At 48.2% G+C, this 19700-nt stretch overlaps 2 protein-coding genes across 2 annotated transcripts in view; one reads left to right on the top strand and one right to left on the bottom strand.

The window, feature by feature from the left end:
• The window catches only part of MUC4 (mucin 4, cell surface associated), a 49790-nt gene extending 47951 nt beyond the window's left edge, over positions 1–1839 (top strand). Inside the window, exons 26-27 of the mRNA XM_087817811.1 lie at positions 318–480; positions 1473–1839. Of these exons, the coding sequence (XP_087673937.1) occupies positions 318–480; positions 1473–1665 (356 nt within the window). The 3' untranslated portion in view covers positions 1666–1839. The remainder of the gene's footprint in view (positions 1–317; positions 481–1472) is intronic.
• Positions 1840–5051: 3212 nt separating this feature from the next.
• On the bottom strand, positions 5052–14503 carry MUC20 (mucin 20, cell surface associated). The gene is made up of 4 exons (XM_016200122.2): positions 14428–14503; positions 9101–10423; positions 6846–6937; positions 5052–5120 (listed from the first exon to the last, which is right to left on the bottom strand). The coding sequence occupies exons 1-4, from the start codon at positions 14501–14503 to the stop codon at positions 5052–5054; spliced, it is 1560 nt and encodes a 519-aa protein (XP_016055608.2).
• Positions 14504–19700: the final 5197 nt, after the last annotated feature.

Raw genomic sequence — 19700 nt, 5'->3', positions numbered from 1 at the left:
TTCCCAAATCACCCAACTATTTAGTAGTAGAATTTGAATTTCAACTCGAGTCTGGCTTCCTTCAAAGCATGTGCTCTTCACCAATGCATTTTCCATACCGTGGTGCTCACTCATTACACAATATTCCTTAACAACACTTCTGTCAAACATTGTTACTATTTAAACCATGCTGCTCTGGACTTCCATGAACCTATGCATTTGTGTACTCTTCCAATTATTTCTAAGGATAAATGCCTAAAACGGGATTCTTGATTGAAAAGGTACAGACTTGGTGTTAATCAATTGCTCTCCGTGTTCATCTGTGTCCTACCCGACAGTGAACGTGAGCACGCTGCGGACTTACTTAAAATGCAACAGCTACAAGGGCTACAAACTGGTCTACAGCCCACAGGGGGGCTTCACTTGTGTGTCCCCGTGTAGTGAGGGCTACTGTGAGCACGGCGGCCAGTGTCAGCACCTGCCCGACGGGCTCAGCTGCCGGTGAGTGGGGCAGGGGGCAGGGGGCAGGGGGCCGAGGGCAGTGCCCGGGGATCCAGGCGGGGCCAAAGACACTGCAAAGGGCCCAGAAAAGGCCATGGTACCTCAGGACGTCTGCACAGTACGATGGTTCCCTTTGTCACTGAGAAAGCTGGGATCAGAGGAAACAAGGGATAATGGAAAATGCAATGTGTGAGTGTCTACTCGGTGTGGAGAATAAAAGTGCTATATTACCTCTGAAACGCAAACTAGCTCCTAGGTAGGTAGCATGACCATTCTTTAAAGATGAGAAAATTGCAGCTCCGAGGTGATGAGGACCCTGCCTAAGGGACGCAGTGAGTTAAGTAGCAGGATATGGGTTCCGAAGTCAAACTCTTCCACCTGTTTTTGCTTCTTGGGTGGACACCCCGCCGTATCCTCGTGGGGAAAAGGAACCAACCCTCTGTCTTGCGTCCAGGCCGGGCCCTGCCCCTTCTTAAGAGAACCAGGCAGGGGAGGCCCTCTCAGTTCATCACCAGTCTGAGGGGCTCCCGTGAGGGCAAAGCACTGTCCGCAGGCCTGCTAAGGAAAAGGGCGGCGCCCGCTGGGCCCTCCAGTCGCGCCAGCGGCCCCGGTTACCCCGCCCCCACTGCAGCTGCAGGCCCGCCAGGCCTCTCTCCTCCCAGGGCCTGGGAGGCGGGGGCGGGGGCGGGGCCGAGCGGGGCCCCGCCCTCCCGGACGCGGTTGGGTTGGTGACTGCGCATGCTCACCTGTGGCCAGCCCCGCCTTTCTCCGCTGTTCTCCCGGAGCTGACCCCGGGGGAATTCGTCCCAGGTTGCTTTGCTTGCCTGGTGCCCTCTCTTCAGCACCCGTCTCAGGGCTGACTGGGCCTATTGCCCTGAAGCGGAGCGCAGCCTGTCGTGGAAAACCTCCTCGGGGCGGGGGGCGGACGGGGGGGTGGCGAGGCTGAGCGCGGGCCTGCCCCCTGCTGACCCGTGCCCTCTCTTTGTCCCCAGCTGCGCGCCCTTCTCCATCTATACGCCCTGGGGCGAGCGCTGTGAGCACCTGAGCGTGAAACTCGGCGCCTTCTTTGGGATTCTCTTTGGGGCCCTGGGCGCCCTCTTGCTGCTCGGAGCCGTGGTGTTCATGGTCCTGCGCTTCTGGTCCTCCCGCACCCGGTACTCCTACCCCCTGGACTCAGAAAGCTGAAGCTTCACCTCAAGAGGATAGCTGTGGCCTAAGGTACCTCAAGAGCCACCCCAGCCACACCCACATAATTCCAGGCGCCTTTGCTTTGGGGAGATAGGGAAAAGGAAGATGACTGAGGGCGGTTCAGGATTCAAGGAGAAGGAATGATGGGAATGACTAATGATAAGGAAAGAGAAGAGCACAGCTCATCAGTTTACGCGGAGGTGGGCCGGAGGAGACCTTAAGACCTGCTAAAGGCATGGGCCCTCCCGCAGGCATGGCCGCAAGGGGGCGCTGACCTACACGCGCACGCACCAGAGTTAACAGTGGGGTGGTGGTTCTGTCTTAAAAATCAAAATGCATTTGCACATAAAACTCTCCAGTTTACTTCTAATTAAAGTCTATCTAATAAAATCTATCTGGCGGGGCAGCGGGGCTCAGTGGTTGAGCGTCCACTTAATGAACCGGAATGTCACACAGTTCGATTCTGGGTCAGGGCACGTGCCCGGGGTGCGGACTCGATCCCCAGTAGGGGGCCTGCAGGAGGCAGCCCATCCATGACCCTCTCTCATCATTGATGTTTTCTCCCTCCCTCTCCCTTCCTCTCTCTGAAATCAATAAAAACATATATTTTTTAAAAAGCCTGACTTTTTGTGTTTGCAAAGCCGTGGGTTCCATTGGTTGTTTTCCTCTGCTGACTAAAGGGCGAGGCACAGGGTGGAGGGGCAGAGGCGGGCTAGACCCAGTCCTGCTTCAGCCCTCAGTGCTCCCTGTTGGGAAGCTCGGTTGCTCCGGCCCAGACTTGGATTCTTGTTTCTGCCTTGGCATCACTTTCTTTCCCTCACCCCAACACAAGCCAAGGCCTGGCCCTCTTAAGAGGAGAGCTAAGATACCTCCCACACTTTCTCTGTCTTTTGCTGGGCCCCAGGCAGAGTCTTCTGAGCTTCTCCATCCCCAGCCCCTAAGCCCCACTCTGTCTGCTTGTTTCCAGCAACCAGATCAGTTTCCACCTTGCCCTTCTTTCTTAGCAGGCAGAACTTCACACCTCTCTCATGTACTAGCTCCAACAACTGGTCCACAACTCCTGTGTCCTAGGCACCTCGATGCCAACCAACTCTATGCAGAAACTGGGTAACTGCCTCTCGGTCTTAAATCCCTGAAGAGATCATCTGACTGGTCCAAATTATGTCAGTTGTCCATCTCTGGTCCAATCAAGTGTGGCCATAGGATAGGAATGGAGGTCATATGATACAAACCTGGGGCTCAGGCTCACTCTTGTAGGTGAGTGAGTAGTGGTTTGGGGGGAAGTTCCCACAGATCTTTGATCTGAGCAGAGACTCCAAACTGCTTTACATAGAGAATAACTTCTCCCAGCAGGTGAAGCCCCTCTCATACGTACAAGGCTATGGCTTTACCCTCCAATGCCCCAAAATGTAATCATGTCTCCATAAAAAGCCATATTCACTTAATCCCAGTATTCACTGATCAGTAACTAAGCTCATAGCACAAATGGATTCACTGGTGAATTCCACTAAACATTTCAGGAAGAAATTTCACCAATTCTCTATAATCTCTTTCAGATGATTAAAGCAGAGGGAATATTTTCTAGCTCCTTTTATTAGGCCAGCATTACCCTAATACCAAAACCAGAACAAGACATCATAAGAAAAGAAAACTGTGCACCAATTGCTCTCATGAACATAGGTGCAAAAAAATCCTCAACAAAATATTAGCAAATCAAATCCAACAATGAATAGAAAGAATTATATACATCACAACCAAGTAGTATTTATCCCAGGTATGAAGGCTAGTTCAACAAGAAAAAATCAATTAATGTAGAGAAAGACAAATATCACATGATCTCACTTATATGTGGAATCTAAACAACTTAATAAACTGATGAACAGAATAGATTCAATGACATGGAAGCATGGATCAGACTGACGAATCTCAGAGGGATGGAGGAGGGTGGGTGGGTGGAGGGGGAGAGATTAACCAAAGAATTGATATGCATATATGCACAACCCAAGGACACAGACAGCGGTGTGGAGAAGGAATGGGGAGGGGGGTGGGATGGGATAGAATGGGTCATTGGGGAGAAAAAGGGACATCTGTAATATTTCAAACAAAAATAAACAAAATAAATAAATAAAATGAAAAAAACAATTATGTAATCTATCATATCAACAGACTAAAGAAGAAAATAATAAGATCATGCCAATAGACGCAAAAAAGCATTTAATAAAATCAAACATCTGTGTATGATCAAAACTCTCAGCAAACTAGGAATAAAGGGCAGCTTCCTCAGATTGATAAAAATAAATCTATATGGTGTTAGCTGGATACTAGACTTACAGAGTGATCACTTCGTAAGACATATAATTGTCTAATTATTATGTTGTACAGCTGAAACTAATATATTGTATATCAACTGTAATTGAAAATTTTTTTTTTAATTTTAACCTATAAAAACCTACAGTTATCATCATACTAAATGGTGAGAGACTCAAAGCTTTCCAGCTAAGATCAGGAACAAAGCAAGGATGTCTGTCTTACCACTACTTTTCAACAGCACGCTAGGAGTCATAACTAATTCAAATATTGGGGGGAAAGAAGGAAATAAAAGATATACAGATTGGCAGACTGGGAAGGAAGAAATAAAACTGTCATTTTTCACAAATGACATGATCACCTAATTTAATTTTTAAAATAATAATAATGTGATTTATGAGCTATGAACAGAGAAATAATTGAGTATTACAGACTTTCTTTTAAATCTGCCTATGTCTAGAACTTGCAACTCGAGTCAATTCAACAAACATTCTCTGTGTTCCTTCTACGGGCCAGGTACTCTGCTAGGGTCAGGTGATACTGAGATAAACAAATCTGGTCCCTGCTCTGAAGGAGCTCACAGTTCAACAGGCTCCAGCACCAGCCTCAGCAAGTGCTGCAATCAAAGTCCAAACCAAACACCAGGGGAGCAATAAAGGAGGAAGGTGGCAGTGAGGATGCACAAAATCCCTGTCTCATAAAAATGTCAAAAACACACAGGTCAAATAGATAACCTCTGCTCCACACTGAGTGTAATTTTACCGTAGGACGGAAGCACACAGTCGATGGCAGGTGTGTGATCAGGTCACTCTTCACTGAAAGACAACCTATGTGCCAAGGTTAGTCCAAGGACATGGAACAGGGATGCCACACTCCCCACACAGATACCCTCGGGCATAGGTGAGCCGGGGCCCCGCTGCCATCTAGGTTAAGGGGTTAGGCCAGCTGACCTCCCTGGGAACCTTCCAGGTACGTGTTGGTGCCGTAACAGGCTCCAGTCTGCAGCGGGCCCCAGGCCGTGGGCAGCACTGCCTCCCTCTTGGCACCCGGCCGTGCCTGGCTGCAGCTGTCGCTCTTTAGCCCCTCCTCACACTCAGCAGGGAGACCCGGACGGGAGGCAGGTGGGCACGCAGTTCATGGCGCAGCTGGAGGGCAAACGGACCGGTGAGCACTTCCAGCCCATCTGGCCCACGAGCTCCCCACAGACCCAGGGCAGGAAGGGACAGCGGGAGAGAACAAGTGAGGAGGGCAGCGACAGGCTGGGCATGGGCTAGGTGCTTTGTGCACATTGTCATTTAACCCTTTGCGGTCGTATTAAATTTGGACATGGGTGTCGTACTGGTCGGAATTAATTTCCATTGAAAGAGCAGTGATACATAATATGCAAGATTATGAAGGATAAACAAGATTTATGAACTGATACATGAATGGAGTTAAGATTCGTACAGTTCCTTGCTGTGGTGGCTGAGAGCAGACATACGACTGGAACGGTAAAAAAGCTTTGGTGGTTGAGAGTAGACAAAGTTAACCTGCAAAGGGTTAAACCTCACAGTGACCTTATAAAGCAGGTAGTGTTAGCCTTATCTAGAAGAGAGAAAAGTAATATGGAGTAACTTACCCAATGTCACACAGTTAGGAACTGAAATTCACACCCAGATCTATCTGGCTCTAAAGTTGGTGGTTTGTCTGACCCCTGAGCCCTACACTAATGGCCAGCTCCCCAAGAACTGACGCCCAACACCCCCGCGACCTCTTTCCTGAAGTAGTTTCCAGTTTGGGGGAGCTCAGATATGACACAACCCTTGCTTCCCTCTTTGGGATTCACACTTGCTACTTTGATTATCACGTGCAGTGGGCATTTGTCATTTATTTGGCCGTCCTGCTTCAAAACCTGCATGCCATGTTCAGGGAACTATGTATCATGGGGGTCTGATGAGCTTCCCTCCCCCTAAGAGAATTTCAAAGGCCCACATTTTCCCAATCCCTGGTAGCATATTTGGGCACAAGAGCTAGGCTGAGCTGATCCATTCTAGCCTTACAAAGATTCAACCATCCCCAAAAGCCCTAACCGAGAATTTTACCACTAGAAGCTTTGTTTGGTGATCTGGGTTTTAGGAGAATTTTCCCAACTTGTTGTACAAGTATATCCCAATCTTGGTCCCCATCTAGAGCATACATCTATGGGTTGTTTTCTGCCTAGCATCCCTATTTCCTTTGGGGTCTATCCTTCCTATTCCACGTGGTTCAGGCTGGGCTGTCAGTCATGGCCCTTGTAGGCCAGTGAGATCAGCCCTTCCCTAGTATGATATGAATTAACTTGGGAAAGAAAGTGCCTTGTGATTGTAGGGCTGTCACAGCCACCTCTCTTTGCGTGTGGAGAGAGACTCTGAAGAATGAAGGAAGCAGAGCTAAGGGGAGAAAAAGAAAACTCTGATTGATCATGTGTGAGCTGCTGGATCCAGCTGTAACTGAAGCTGGGACAGCTACTTCTAGGTTTCTCAGCCAGTACTTTGCCTTTTCTGTATAAGCTATGATGAATTGGGTTTCTGCTACTTGCAACCAAAAGTTCTGCCTATCTCCCCATTAATATGATTGACCTTCTCCCAGAGGCCAGAGGCTCTGACCTTCTAAGGGCCTAAGGAAATTGAGGGTGAAAAAAAGAACTTTTTTACATAGCAGAGAGAGGAATTCAGAACTCAGGAAAAACAGGCAGAAGCAAAGCTAGGCAGGGATCCTTAAATTTAGATTCTACTACTCCATAAGAAACTAGACTCCTCCCAAGTGTAACAGTTGCCCCTTTGTATCCTGCAAATCTTCCCAGGAGTTCCCAAGAATCTCTCACTCCTCTGGCCCAGAAAATGCCCACTCACCTGGCGCATCAGTTTCTCTGCCACTCTGGGGTCAGTGAGGTCTTCTGGGGAGGCCACGCTCAGTCTCAGGAGGAGGAAGCCTTCATTCCCACCTGCAAGTTGAGAACAGTAGGAAGATAAAAATATGGGGACTTCAGTTCAGGAATCAAGACATGAATGGGGCTACCCAGCCTCTGTGCCCACTCCCCATATATGTGCTCACTCTCATGTGTAAACATGTCTGTGTTCACACAGGACCTTCCTTTCCCTCATAGAGGACTGGTTAAATAAATTATGATAAAACAAAATGGAATACTGAGCAGCCATTAAAAAATAGCCTTGCCTAGCCAGGCGTGGCTCAGCGGTTGAGCATCGACCTAGGATCCAGGCGATCAGGGTTCGATTCCCTGTCAGGGCACATGCCCGGGTTGCGGGCTCGATCAATGACTCTCTCATCATTGATGTTTCTATCTCTCCTTCTTTTTTCCTCTCTCTGAAATCAATAAAGATTTTTTTTTATTAAAATAGGCTTATTTCAGAAATCTGTCTTTTTTATACACTCTACATGCATAAAAAGGAAGATCTATCTATCTATATCTTTATAGGTTTATATAGATATAGATATCAACACTGATATTTTATAGAAGTCTTTCATTCTCCTTTTGATAATTCCATATACATATTTCATGTCCAGAAGAGGATTCACAAGAAAGTAATACCATCAGTTATGTGTGTGAAGAAAACTGGGTAGTTGGGGGACAACGGTGGGAGAGAGACATTTTATGGTGTATCCTTTTGTACCTGTTGAATTTTAAATCATATGACTGTACCATCTCATCAACAAATAATAAAGAAAAGCATTTTAAAATAAAAACATATTGATAAATTGAGTTTTTAAAAATAAAAATACAGTATGGGTTTGGGTATCAAACAGGCTTTCATTTGGAACCCCGCTGCTCTCTTTTTTCTTTAAATCTGTTTCCTGGCCTGCCATATGGGGTAATGATACCCACCTCAAGTGATGGGTTTTTTAGGTTATCACTTTTTAATTTTATTTTTCAATTATAGTTTACATTCAATATTATTTTATATTAGTTTCAGGTGTACAGCATAGTGGTTAGACAATCATATACTTTACAAAATCTTCCCCCTGATATTTCAAGCACCCACCTGGCACCACACATAGTCATTACATTATTGACTATATTCCCTATGCTGTACTTTACATCCCTGTGACTATCTGTAACTACCAATCTCTACTTCTCAATCCCTTCACGTTTTTCACCCAGTCCCCCCCATCATATGGTGGGTTGAATATTTAATTAGAGGAGATAACATGCAAAGTTCACAGTGCACTGCTTGGCATCAGAGAAAACATTCAGCTGGTGCCAATGTTACTGGTTGTGCAATATTTTTATATCACCTCTGCCTGCAATACAAAAAGAATTCAGCAAGGTGATTGTGATTAAAGATTTTATTTCACCCTCTCAGAAAGGCAGGGCAGGCTCAGGATATTGCGCGGATGAGGAATGAGGACAGAGTGACAGAAAGTGCAGGTGGAGGCCACAGGCTGGCCACGAGCTGAGCTGACCAAGCAGCCTTGGACAAGGGATTTCTTCTCTGAGAATTAGCTGTTGTCCCAAAGATGTAGCTTAAAACTCCCACACCTTTGCCCAGTTTATTTATTTTGTCACCATTTATGGTGCCAACCCCAGCAAGTGCATCCAGTGAGCCCCACTTTCATGGGGTCTCAATTGCTCAGAGGGCAGCAACTTGGGCCAGGTGCCCGCATAGTGCTCCTCTGTGTGGCTCTGGCTGAACCAGAGGCTTCCAGAGCATGAGGGCTATGTCTTTTAAATAAACTTGGGGGCTTTGCCTGGAGCACAGTAGTTACTCCAGTTAACTTCATAGAAGGGCAGAGCTGGAAATGACCTCATTGTTCATTCATTGCAACCCCCTCCAGCTACGGGTAGAGAAACTGAGGCCCAGAGAAGGAGAGGGATCTGTCATAGGTCACTCAGGTTGTTAAGGGCAGAGCCAAGATCTCAAACCATTTATCCAGACTTCCAGCCCCACACTCTTTCCATACACTGCTCTAACTCTGCTTGTTACTGACTTTAGCAAGAGTTCTAGAAGATCATAAAGAGGCGACATCAGAGATAGGGCTCAGAATAGGCTCCCAGATCCTTCCTTCCTCCCCCCACTTTTTAAGCATGTAGACATCCTGGGGACTCTAAACCCCAAATTCCCCAAGACACACATGGGCAGCCTCTTACCTGTAGTAACTTCTGTGGTCCACCTTGTCCAAGCAGTGGTGGGTGTGGCTGTTGGGGACTTCCCTCCGGCTGTGCTGGCTGTCTTCTTTGCTGAGGCTGTGGTCTTGGCTAAGGCGATGTCTGTTTCTTGGCTGCTGTTGGCTGTAGTCAGATGGACAGAAGGAAGAGGGCTCCTGCTGATGGGAACGGGCCCACTGGTTGTGCTGTCTGTGGTAGAAGTCTCTGAGCGGGTGGATTCCTTGACAGTGGCTACTTCTGAGAGGCTGTAGACTATAGCTGAGGACCCAGCAGAGGAAGTTGCTCTGCCCACTGTTGACCCAGCCTCTGTGGAGATTGCAACTGCTTCTAAGACCTCAGTGTGTCTTGTTGTCGCAACAGAGGGGGCTGAGGTTTCTTCCAAGGGGTTTGTGCTTACTGTCACCAAAGGTCCACTGGGGTTGGTCACCTTGGCTGCTGTTGTTTCTCCTGTGAGGCTATTGGTTGCATGTGGGGGCTCAACTGTGGTATCAGGTGTGACTGATTCTGTGGTGCTGGCTGTTGACAAGGTTTCAGAAGAGGTTGTGGTCCTGGTGAGGTGTGATATTGCTTCATTGAAGTCAGGCAAAGCTGATATCCCAGGGGTGGACAGGGTCTTTCCTCCTGTGGGGCTGTGATCTATGTCTGAGGTCCCAGGGATGAAGGCAGTTGCTTCTGTTTCTATGTCGCAATTGGTAACCTCGATGTTGGTGATTTTGTAGGCGACCAAGGCTTCAGGTGGAACAGTGATGTCAGGTGCCAGGGTTTGTGAGGTGATGATGGCTGGAACTGAGCTGTTCTCCAAGGCCAGAGCCCTGGCTTCTGCAGAGGTGTGAGCCAATGTCAAGGCGTCAACTGTGATCCTTTTTGCCTCTTCAGAGCTGTCATCAGTACAAACGATGTAAAAGACGACTTCTGGGAGATCACTACCTGTAACAGTCTCAACTGTAGTCATTTCAATTCCTGAAGGGCTGTCACTTGTGGCTGATGTCTCCATAGAAGTGGTGATCACAACCATGAAGTTGGAAGGTGTTATTTTTGTGAGGGTCTTGGTCTCTGTTGCAGGAAATAGGGTTTTGGTTTCCCTGGTCTCTGCTTCTGAGATGGTGCTGGCTGGGATTAAGGTCTTATCAAAGATCTGGGTGCCCAGGGTTTGCGTTGCTAAAGGAATGTGACTTGACACAGAGGTCTCAGCAAGATCAGTGGCCTTGGAGGCTCCCTCTGAGCTTGTGTTGACCCCCAGAGTCACAGCAGGCACTTCTGTGTGGTTCATTGTCACCAAGGTGCTTGGTCCATGGGTGCTGGGGCCTGTGTTGGGTAAGACAACTTTGTGAACCATCAGTCCAAGCTCTTATGTTTATGCCCTGGGCACTGCTGGGAAGAGGGTGGGAGGAGAAGTTGCTTTTATCCCATTTGTCATCTATATTTACAAGGAAGAAGGAAATAGTAATGGGAAGACCAGTCCCATGTGGCAGCCAGGGAACTGGGATCATCCTAAACAGCCCACTTGAGGCAAGCAAGCCCCAGAATCTAGTTGATTGTTGGTCAAAGAAGGGAAAGCAAAGAAGGCAGAAGTAAGTCCACGTGAGCCAAGAACTGCAGAGCAAGGACCACACTCTCAGAACTTTCTAAAAGAAGCCTTGTCACCTTCCCATCAATACCTTTCTTATCCAATAAATGTTTCCCCATGGAAGTAAAAGCACTTCAAATATAGCAAGCATCTGTGGTTTTGTGTTTAGAAGCGGCTGGGGGGATTAGGAGAGAAGAATCTCCAGAGAGTGTGGGTGGTGGTTGCTGCAAAAAGGAGGGGAGCGGCAGTCTTTGGGACTCTAGCAAAGGGAAAGGCGCCAGCTTCCCATCCCTGATCAAACTTCTCCTTAACATGGACCTGAGATGATGGGGGTGGACCCCCACAATGCCAGAAATGACGTTCCAGGCATTTTTCACAAATAACAGGGAGCCAGGTGAGGCCAAACTTCAGTTTTTAGAGAGACACTCCTAGCGTTTCTCCATAGGGCACAATGTCTATTCACTTGACCAACCCTCTGAGGTTGTGTGAGTGGAGGGTCAGCAGGTGCTCATTGCCGCTGAGAGAGGGTACAACAGGCTCTTTTATAGGTTGACAAAGGTGCCTCTCCTGCATATCAAAGGGGAGGTGCTCTCTCTGTAAGTGGGCCAAGAAGCCTCCTGGGGAGGGTTGCCAGAGTTAGCAAATAAAAATACAGGATGCTTAGTAGTTAAATTTTAATTTTAATTTCAGATAGACAAGGAATGATTTTAATAATAAATAATTTTTTAGCATGTATATTTATTTCACATGCAATATTTGAGACATACTTATACTAAAAGTACTTTATTACCTGAAATTCAAATTTAAGATAATACCCTGTGTTTTACTAGTAACACTACTCTTGGAAGGAAAAGGGCCAAAATATAAGCCCCCTTTTCAGGGTTCTGATGGCTTGAGATGGTCTTTACTGCAATCTGCTGGCCCAAAAGTACCCAAGGACTTAAAGGAGGTCGGAACCATGTGGTCACTTCTTCCCAGGGTGTCACGGTGAGGCCCCAGGTCCTCAGGTTGTCCTCTTGTGTCTCCCACTGAATGGTGAAAGAGCACTGGGCCCAGAGGCAGGAGGCTGGGTTCCAGCCTTAGGTCTGCGGCTTACTAGCTCTGGAGTTCAGGCCAGCCACTAGACCTCTCCAAGTCCCCATCTCCTCCCGGGGAAGGAGGGTCCCAATCTCTGCCTTGCAGCGGTGGTGGCGAAGACGAAGAGGAGAAAGGAAATAGGGAAGTTCTTCTATTCCAAAGCCTGCAGAGGGTTATTAAGCATCCCTCCCGAACTGGGTTCTTCCAAGGAGTCACTTGAGAGCACATGACCTATTTTAATCAGTGAGAATTTCTTGCTATACCCACATGCCCATTAGGCAGGTCACGGCATTTGATCTCATGACTCGTCCAGGGCAGTCTAACCACACACCCAAATCACACTTTTACAGGAATATACTTTCAAAGCCCGATATATTTCTCTGAGCCTCTTCGGTCCCCACACAGGCGAAGCAGAGGCTTTCTGGGTCAGCCCACACAGCCTGAAGCCAAAGCAGTGGTTCTGGTTCTTGGGGTCTGACCACTGACCTCCCTGACACAATCTTGTCTTTTCCCAGGAGCCTTGTGGTGTCATCCTGCTTCCCAAACCCACAGCCTCTTCATCTCCTGGCCTCTCACAACCCTTCACCCCCATCTCTCACCCACCAGGTGTCTTCTCAAACAGAAGGCCTCAAAACTGGCTTTTCTCAAGATCCACCCTGGCCTCTATAGCTCTAGACTGTTGCAACTCTCGTGCTCCATTCCTCACATCAAACTGGTGGAGAGGAAGGGTTGCGAAGCTTAGATTAAGTTAAATGTAAAATGTGCAGCGCAAGCCTTGCAGATCAGAGTGCATGCAAGAGGTGGTTGGTGTGTCCAGTGGTGGGGCATGTGTGGCACCCAATCCCCGCTCTGCAGATGAGTTACTTAATCCTGGCAAACTTCAGTCTCCTCACCTTCAGGGGAGGGGGAAGGGTAGGAATCATATCTTTTTCATAGGGTTATCAAGGTAAGAAATATGAGCCTGATGACCAAGAACTGCACCTGCAAAGAAGTGGATCTGTTTCTGCCTTGGTGTTTGGGGACCCAGCTTGGGGTCCAGCACACCTGCCCCTCCCCCAGTGCCGTGTGATGGCTCCCTCTGCATCTGCCCTCCCAGCCCTTCTCAGGTGAATGAGACGGACCCATTTTCAGGGGAATGACTTTCCTCCTCCCTGTGTTGGCTGGGGTTGTTGGGACACTGTGTGATTTCTCAGTAATTTCCTACAGTGTTGGCTCCTCCCTCGAGGTTGGGAGGCAATAACCATCCCAGGAATTCTCAATGTATTTTATTACTTAAGCTGGGGGGGTGGGGGGAAGATAATGCATAATAGTGATGTGTCAATGGAGGTTTATTGATTGTAACCCAGGTACCACTGTGGTGCAGGATATTGATAGTGGCAGAGGCTGTGTGTGTGTGTGTGTGTGTGTGTGTGTGTGTGTGTGTGTGTGTGAATCTCTGTACTCTCTGCTCAATTTTGCTGTGAACCTAAAACTGCTCTAAAAAATAAAGTCCATTAAAAAAAAAGAAGAAGGAAAAAGATAGTGCATGTGACAAGCTTGGCACAGCTCCTATTACAGATCAATGTAAGAGAGAATTCAAACTCGGGGTCCAAAGTCCACCCGTTCTTCTCCTTAGCTCTCTTCTTTCATGAAAGTCCTGGCTCTCAGCATCCACCCTCCCCAAGCGGTCTGTGAGAGTCACATGTTCCACACAAAACTGCATTTTAAAGGATAAACACGGAGGAGTCAGGATCTTGTCAAGCCACATTCTTTGGCTTTAGTCATATTTATCACCAGCCTGCACCTGCCTGCCCCCCACTTGCTCCCACTCCCACAGGCAGAAAGTGATATTGCTCATTCGTATGGACCTCAGTGTCACACATACACGCATACTCTTAATCAATAACAGTGAAACCAGGGGACTTATGACTATGACTTTGATTAAATTTAGCTTTAAATACTAGCTCTAGAAATCATCTCTCTCTCCCTCTCTCCCTCTCTCCCTCTCTCCCTCTCTTTCTCTCTCCCCCCACTCCACACACACACACACACACACACACACACACACACACACACACACACATACAGACTTTCTCCCATAATCAGCAACCCTTGAGGCAAGGGAAGACAGTAGCCAGTACCTGACTAATGATCACAAGGTCTGGACTTCCTGCAGGCTAAAGACAACATCTGACTTAAGTTACGTTTCAGTTCCTGAGCCCTCTGGCTTCTTCCTGCTGAGACCAGACCTCAGAGCCGTCCTCGAGACCTGAAGAAATAATTTATTACCCTTACCTCACCTCCAACCAATCAGCTCCCAGAGTGACCCCAAACCCCCAACCCGTGATGTCTTGTGATTTTGCCCTATATAATCTGTTACATGCATGACATTGGGGTGTTTGGACTTTTGAGCACTAGCTTCCCCTTCCCCTGGATGGCGCCATTCATCAATAAAATAGCCAGTCTTTCTGCACTGCAATTCTTGGTGTTTAGTATTTGGTTTTGCTAGTGCCAGGTAGACAACTCTTCCTGTTAGATAATAAAAGTAATACTTCACATATAGCTTTATGGTTCATTATAATTAGCCCAAGAGAGCTACCCTTACCCACAAAAGATTGTAGGAACAAAAATGCACACCCAGAGTGCTGCCAGGAAAGAAGCCCACAGGACCCTCTAACCCTCTTACCTGCAGAGCTGCCAGGGGCCCCAGCCTCCCAGCAGCAGAAGAAAAGGGGCAGAGCCAGGGCCCAGAGAGAGCCCATCGTTGCTGGGACTCCAGCCACCACTGCCCAGCAGACCGCCCCACTGCCTCGCACAGCCACCTGTTCCTGCTTCCTCTACCCAGGGAGGAGGGGCCGGCCACCTGCCTAGGTGTGACCAAGTAGTTTCCAGATTGCAGCCAGCTGATCATAGATGCAGCTGAGAGCTGGCAGGTTGCATGTCAAGGGCTGTCAGCAAGATAACCCTCTGCCGCCTTACCCAGCGACCTCTCTTCTCTGAAGTTGGATTTGAAGATGTGGAATCATTTCCACAGTGATAACCACCCCTTGGTCCTGCAGCCCAGGAGGTCATGGAAGATGGGGCTTCACAAACCTTCCCCCTTCCCACCACCCTTCCACCCTCCCCACCCCTTATGCCGAGGGCTTGGGATTTTAGTTAGACTTGGGTCCCATTCCTAATCTTAGACTTTATTAGTATAATATAGGGCAAATTAGAGAAACTTTCTGAACTTTACTTTCCTGGCTGTTAAATGGGCATAATTCCTACCCTGCTGGACTGTTTTGTAAGGACTGCATGAGAGAGTAAACTCTTACACAGTGCCTGCTATGGTGCTCACCAAAAACTTGCATCTTAGGTGCTCAATAGATGAGTGAGAGCCCTGATGTCTGCTCCGATCCTCAAGCAGTAGAGGGAAGGGACAGTGCCCTGAGGTCTGGAGGAGACAGCTCTCCAGTGTGGGGCAGGCAGGATTCTGATTCTACCATCCTTCCATTGTCGCATCCTGTGACTCTGCATCCCAGTCGGACCCAGGACCATGTCCCTCCGCCAGCCTGGAGGTGCAGGGTGGAGAAGGCACTAGCTGGAGAAGGAAAAGGGTCTGGGAAGAGGGAAGTGTGAGAATGATGACCTAGGGAAATTTAGGGGATTTGGCCACAAAGAAGGGAATCAGCTACTGAATATATATCCAAATGTCTTAGAGTCTTATCCCCACAAGGGACCAGTGAGCTGTTAAAGCCACAGCCAATGGTCAGACAGGGTACCTTGGGGATTTCCTCTAGAGAAGAGGGAAACTGACTGGATCAGCATCAAGAAATCACAAAATCTCAGGGCTAGAAGGAACTTTAAAGTAGGATCAGAAAATCCAGATTCTATTTCCTGCTTCTTTTTTAACGGTGGCCTAGGAGCTGTGTGATCTTAGACAAGTTATTTGTCCTCTCTGGGCTTTGGTCAACAAGAGCTCTGAAATCCTCGCGGCCATGCAGTCTTGCAGCCTGAGGTTCTGCACTGGGTCTGTCACTGTCTCCTGGAACTTACCCTGCGTTGGGTAAAGGGCTCTGCTGCTGAAAGGAGGAGAGCGTCATTCCAGGGCACGCGGTGAGGGGAGACTCTATGAGAAGAGGGGCTCCCTCTGGGATAAAACCCCAGATCCAGGATCTTGGACTCCGGTTCCAACCATATTGTTAATCTGTACAGTACTCCTGACAGGCTGAGATCTCCCGTTCAACCTCAGTCATTCACTGTATAAAATGGAAGGATGGCTTTCCCTTTGGGGGTGTTTCAGGTGGGGAGAGGGGGCCAGGGCTACAACGATGACCTGAATTCTGCTCGACCCTGTCTAGCAGTGTGATCTAGTGCCTCCTGGAGAAGCCGAGGAGAGATCCAGCAAGAATGCAGCAAGAATGCAGCCCCTTCCTGCCACCTCCCTTCCTTCCTGGGAAAGGGACTCAGTCGCACTCCCCGGGAAAGGGACTTCCTCATTCCAGCAGCCAGTGGCTTCATCTACAAAGAGAGGTATTCTAGGTGCTTTTTCACCCCCACGGGGGACTTGCCCTCTCCATTTCCCCTCTTTTTATTCCCATGGTGTAAATGATCCAAAGCCCAGCTCCAGCCATCGCCAATACGGAGGCGAGGGACCCCCTAAGAGGGAAGCGTGGCTGGATGCTCCCCCGGGTTTGCTGAATTTGTCTGGTGCATCTTCCTCTGTTTCTGAGGGAATTTCCAAGCCTGGGCACATGACTGTTAGCTTCAGGGCCCTAACAACCTATTCAGACAATTTGTGGACCCTTTTTTTTCAGCCAAACTCAGCTTTCACCCAGAATTAACATAGGAGGCTAGTTTCATTAACTTAACAAACATATTTGGAGCACCAACTGTATGCCAGACACTCTTCTAGGCACTTGGAATATATCGCTTAGTAAAACATCTCTGCCACATGGAACTAATTTCCTAGTGGGAGAAATGGCAAACAATACACATAATAAATCAGTGAATTATATAGGAACGAATACTATGGAAAAAAGAAAAAAACTTGGGGTCCAGTGGTTGGAGACCTGCAAAGTAACTGAGAAAAAACAGATTAGCAGGAGAAAAAACAAAGTTTATTTACATGTACACCAGGAAGTTGCTCAGTAGTGAGTAACTCACTAAACAGCCAGAAATAAAGGTGTATTTACCAAACTCAACGAGGGGGTGGCCGTGGGGGTGGGGCCTCCTTGGGGAAGTGAAAAACATTCTATGGGCCATCTGTCTCCAGGAGCCCTGAGCTGGTTGGAAAATGCCTCTGAGGGGGATATGGCAGCTGCATTTTTGGAAGGTGTTGCTTTAGTCACATAAAGAAAGTTGCAATAACATTGCCTTCTGTAACTTCTTCAATGTTGCCACTTTAAAATAACATTTATACCAACTCTGGGGGCCTGAGTAGATCCCCACAAGCTCAAAATGTTCAGCGTGCACAGACTGTGTAGATGAGACACAGGAGAAGCCGTGAGAATTATCTAAGGGTGCAAGGCCTCGAGAGTGAGCCCCTCAACCCTTGCTCCTTGGGTTACGGTGGCATAGGAAACTCCAGGGAGCCCTCTGTTCATTTATCCCTTCATTTCTTTTATTTTTTACATGCAGTAAAATATTCCAGCCTTCAGTGGTACACAGCTTGATTAATTTTTGCTTATGTATACACCCAGGATGTATCTGCCACTCAAATCATGATAATAAGACATTTTCAGCACCTCCACAGGCTCCCTATATTCCCTTCCAGTCAATATTCCCCCAAAACCACCATTCTTACCTGTATCACCTAGATTCGTTCTACCTATTTTTGAACTTCATATAAATAGAATTATGAATTTATATTCTTTGGTGTCTGGCTTCTTTCTCTCAACATTATGCCTGCGAGACTCACCCACGTGGTATATAACAGTACTTCATTCTGTTTATTGTATAAATATGATATAGTTTATTTATGCATTTTCCTGTGGATGGACACTTAGATTTCTTCCAGTTTTTCACTACTCTGAACAAAACTGCTCTGAACATTCTTGTACACGTCTTGAGCACCTATACCCAGGAGTGGAATTGCTGGGTCTGTGCGTGTACATGTGTTCACTCTCATATACAGCATCAAACAGTTTTCCAAACTGACTGTGCCAGCTTACGCCACCCCAGCAAAGTACGAGGGTCCCAGACACTCCACAGTCTCAACAATTGTCATCCTTGGTCCTTTTAACTGTAGACTTCCTGGGGATGTGGGTTTCTCATTGTGATTCAACTTGCATTGCAGGGAGCCCTCTGTTTTCCCAGGTGGTATCCTGATGCCAGGGAAATAACTTTCACAGGGAAGACATTTGGAGGACACAGGGAGGGAGAATGACGGGCCAGGTAGAAATAAAATATGCATGCACACGTGCGGGCACACACACACACACGCAATGCACACACACACGCACACACAACTAGAGAGGAAGCTGGGCCAGTACAGAAACATCTCTTCAGTTTGGATAAACCTAACTATGGGGACCCAGGCTGGGGTAGGGGGATGATGCAGGAGAGACAGGAAAAAGAAGAGAGAGGATTTCTGAGCATTTGGAAGGAGAATGAACATTAAGCTAAGAGAGAGCAAGGAGCCCACAAATCAGCATCCCTGGGCTCTCCATGAGGCCCACAGGATGACCCAGCCAACCGGAGAGTACACGTCTCACAGAGCCTCCCCTGAAAACCCCTTCCTGGCAAGAAAGGGAGAGCTCAGGCTCTGGGAGTATGAGTGGAGGTCACCCACACAGGGCCCAGAGTTGCCTCTCCCCCAGCCCCCTCTGTCCCTGGGCAGGAGGGAAAACCTGCGGCTGGAAGGGCTGAAGGGAAGAAACACGCGTTCTGAAAGCCCATGGTGGGATGGATACCTTTTGTACACCACCTCAAGTCCCCTTGGCTCGCTTCCTACTCCAGCCACTGTGGTAGAGACCATTTTCCCGGGAGCAACCAGGAGGTGCCCTGCCACGTGCCATTTACTCTCCGCCCAGGGATGCTTCTGGGGGCTGCTCAGCTCCCACACACTAGCAACAAAGGACTGGGAGAGTTAGCCACCTATAGAGAACCCGTAAGCCATGGGAATGGGAGCCGATGGACAGATGCTTCCTGCTTCACTCCCGGGACAGAAGCTTCTCAGACACACTTCATAAGGCTTCTTAGACAGTCCCAAGGGTCAAGCCAACAGTCAGCAGAGCGGGGCCAACTGGATAAGGCATCTCGGTACTGGCTCTCCCTTCTTCCCTGTCCCACTGCCCCTTTCCCTCACCCCTGCTTGTTGGTCTGTGTTCCTAAACAAATTATTCAGGTTCTGCTTTCAGGGAAACTAAGATAAAGTAGATTATTAAAGGCTTAGAGTGAGGCTTGGATGGGAGTAATGGGTCGTTCCATTCAGTTGAAACACAGGAGTGGGAAAAGAGATGACCAGCTGGCAACACCAGAGCTCTGCTCTGGGGGGTACAATATGGGCAGAGACTAGTTAGGGGAGCATCCAGGGCAAGAGGGCCAGTGAGGAGGCTGTGGCCTGGGACTTGGGCAGTGGGGCTGTAAGGGGAGCAGATGTGAACCACATTGTGAAGTAGAAGTAGAAAGACTTGGCACCTGGCAGAGCATGGCCAGGGGCAGAGAGAAGTAAAAGGTGACCCTGAGGCCTGGAGTCCAGAGGACTGGAGGAACAGGTCTGGGAGGAAAGGCGATGGGCTCCGCAGACCTCCAAACCCCCTGGCATCACCCTCCTAGAGCTCTGAAATCTTCACATGAGGAGAACCCCCCCAGGCCAGTTCCAGCCCACCAGAAGAGGGTCCCCTGCCTCTCCTTTCACCCTGGGAAGAGAAGGGATGGGCATGAGGCTACAGGACGCAGACCATGCTTTTGCAGGACTTGCAGGCAGTAATAAGGTACCTAAGAAGGAATATCTAAGAGAGAGGCACAACTTACTTA

This window comes from Miniopterus natalensis, chromosome 6 (genome assembly GCF_054644295.1).
Source record: "Miniopterus natalensis isolate mMinNat1 chromosome 6, mMinNat1.hap1, whole genome shotgun sequence".
Lineage (NCBI taxonomy): Eukaryota > Metazoa > Chordata > Mammalia > Chiroptera > Miniopteridae > Miniopterus > Miniopterus natalensis.
This window is presented reverse-complemented; position numbering and strand designations above follow the sequence as displayed.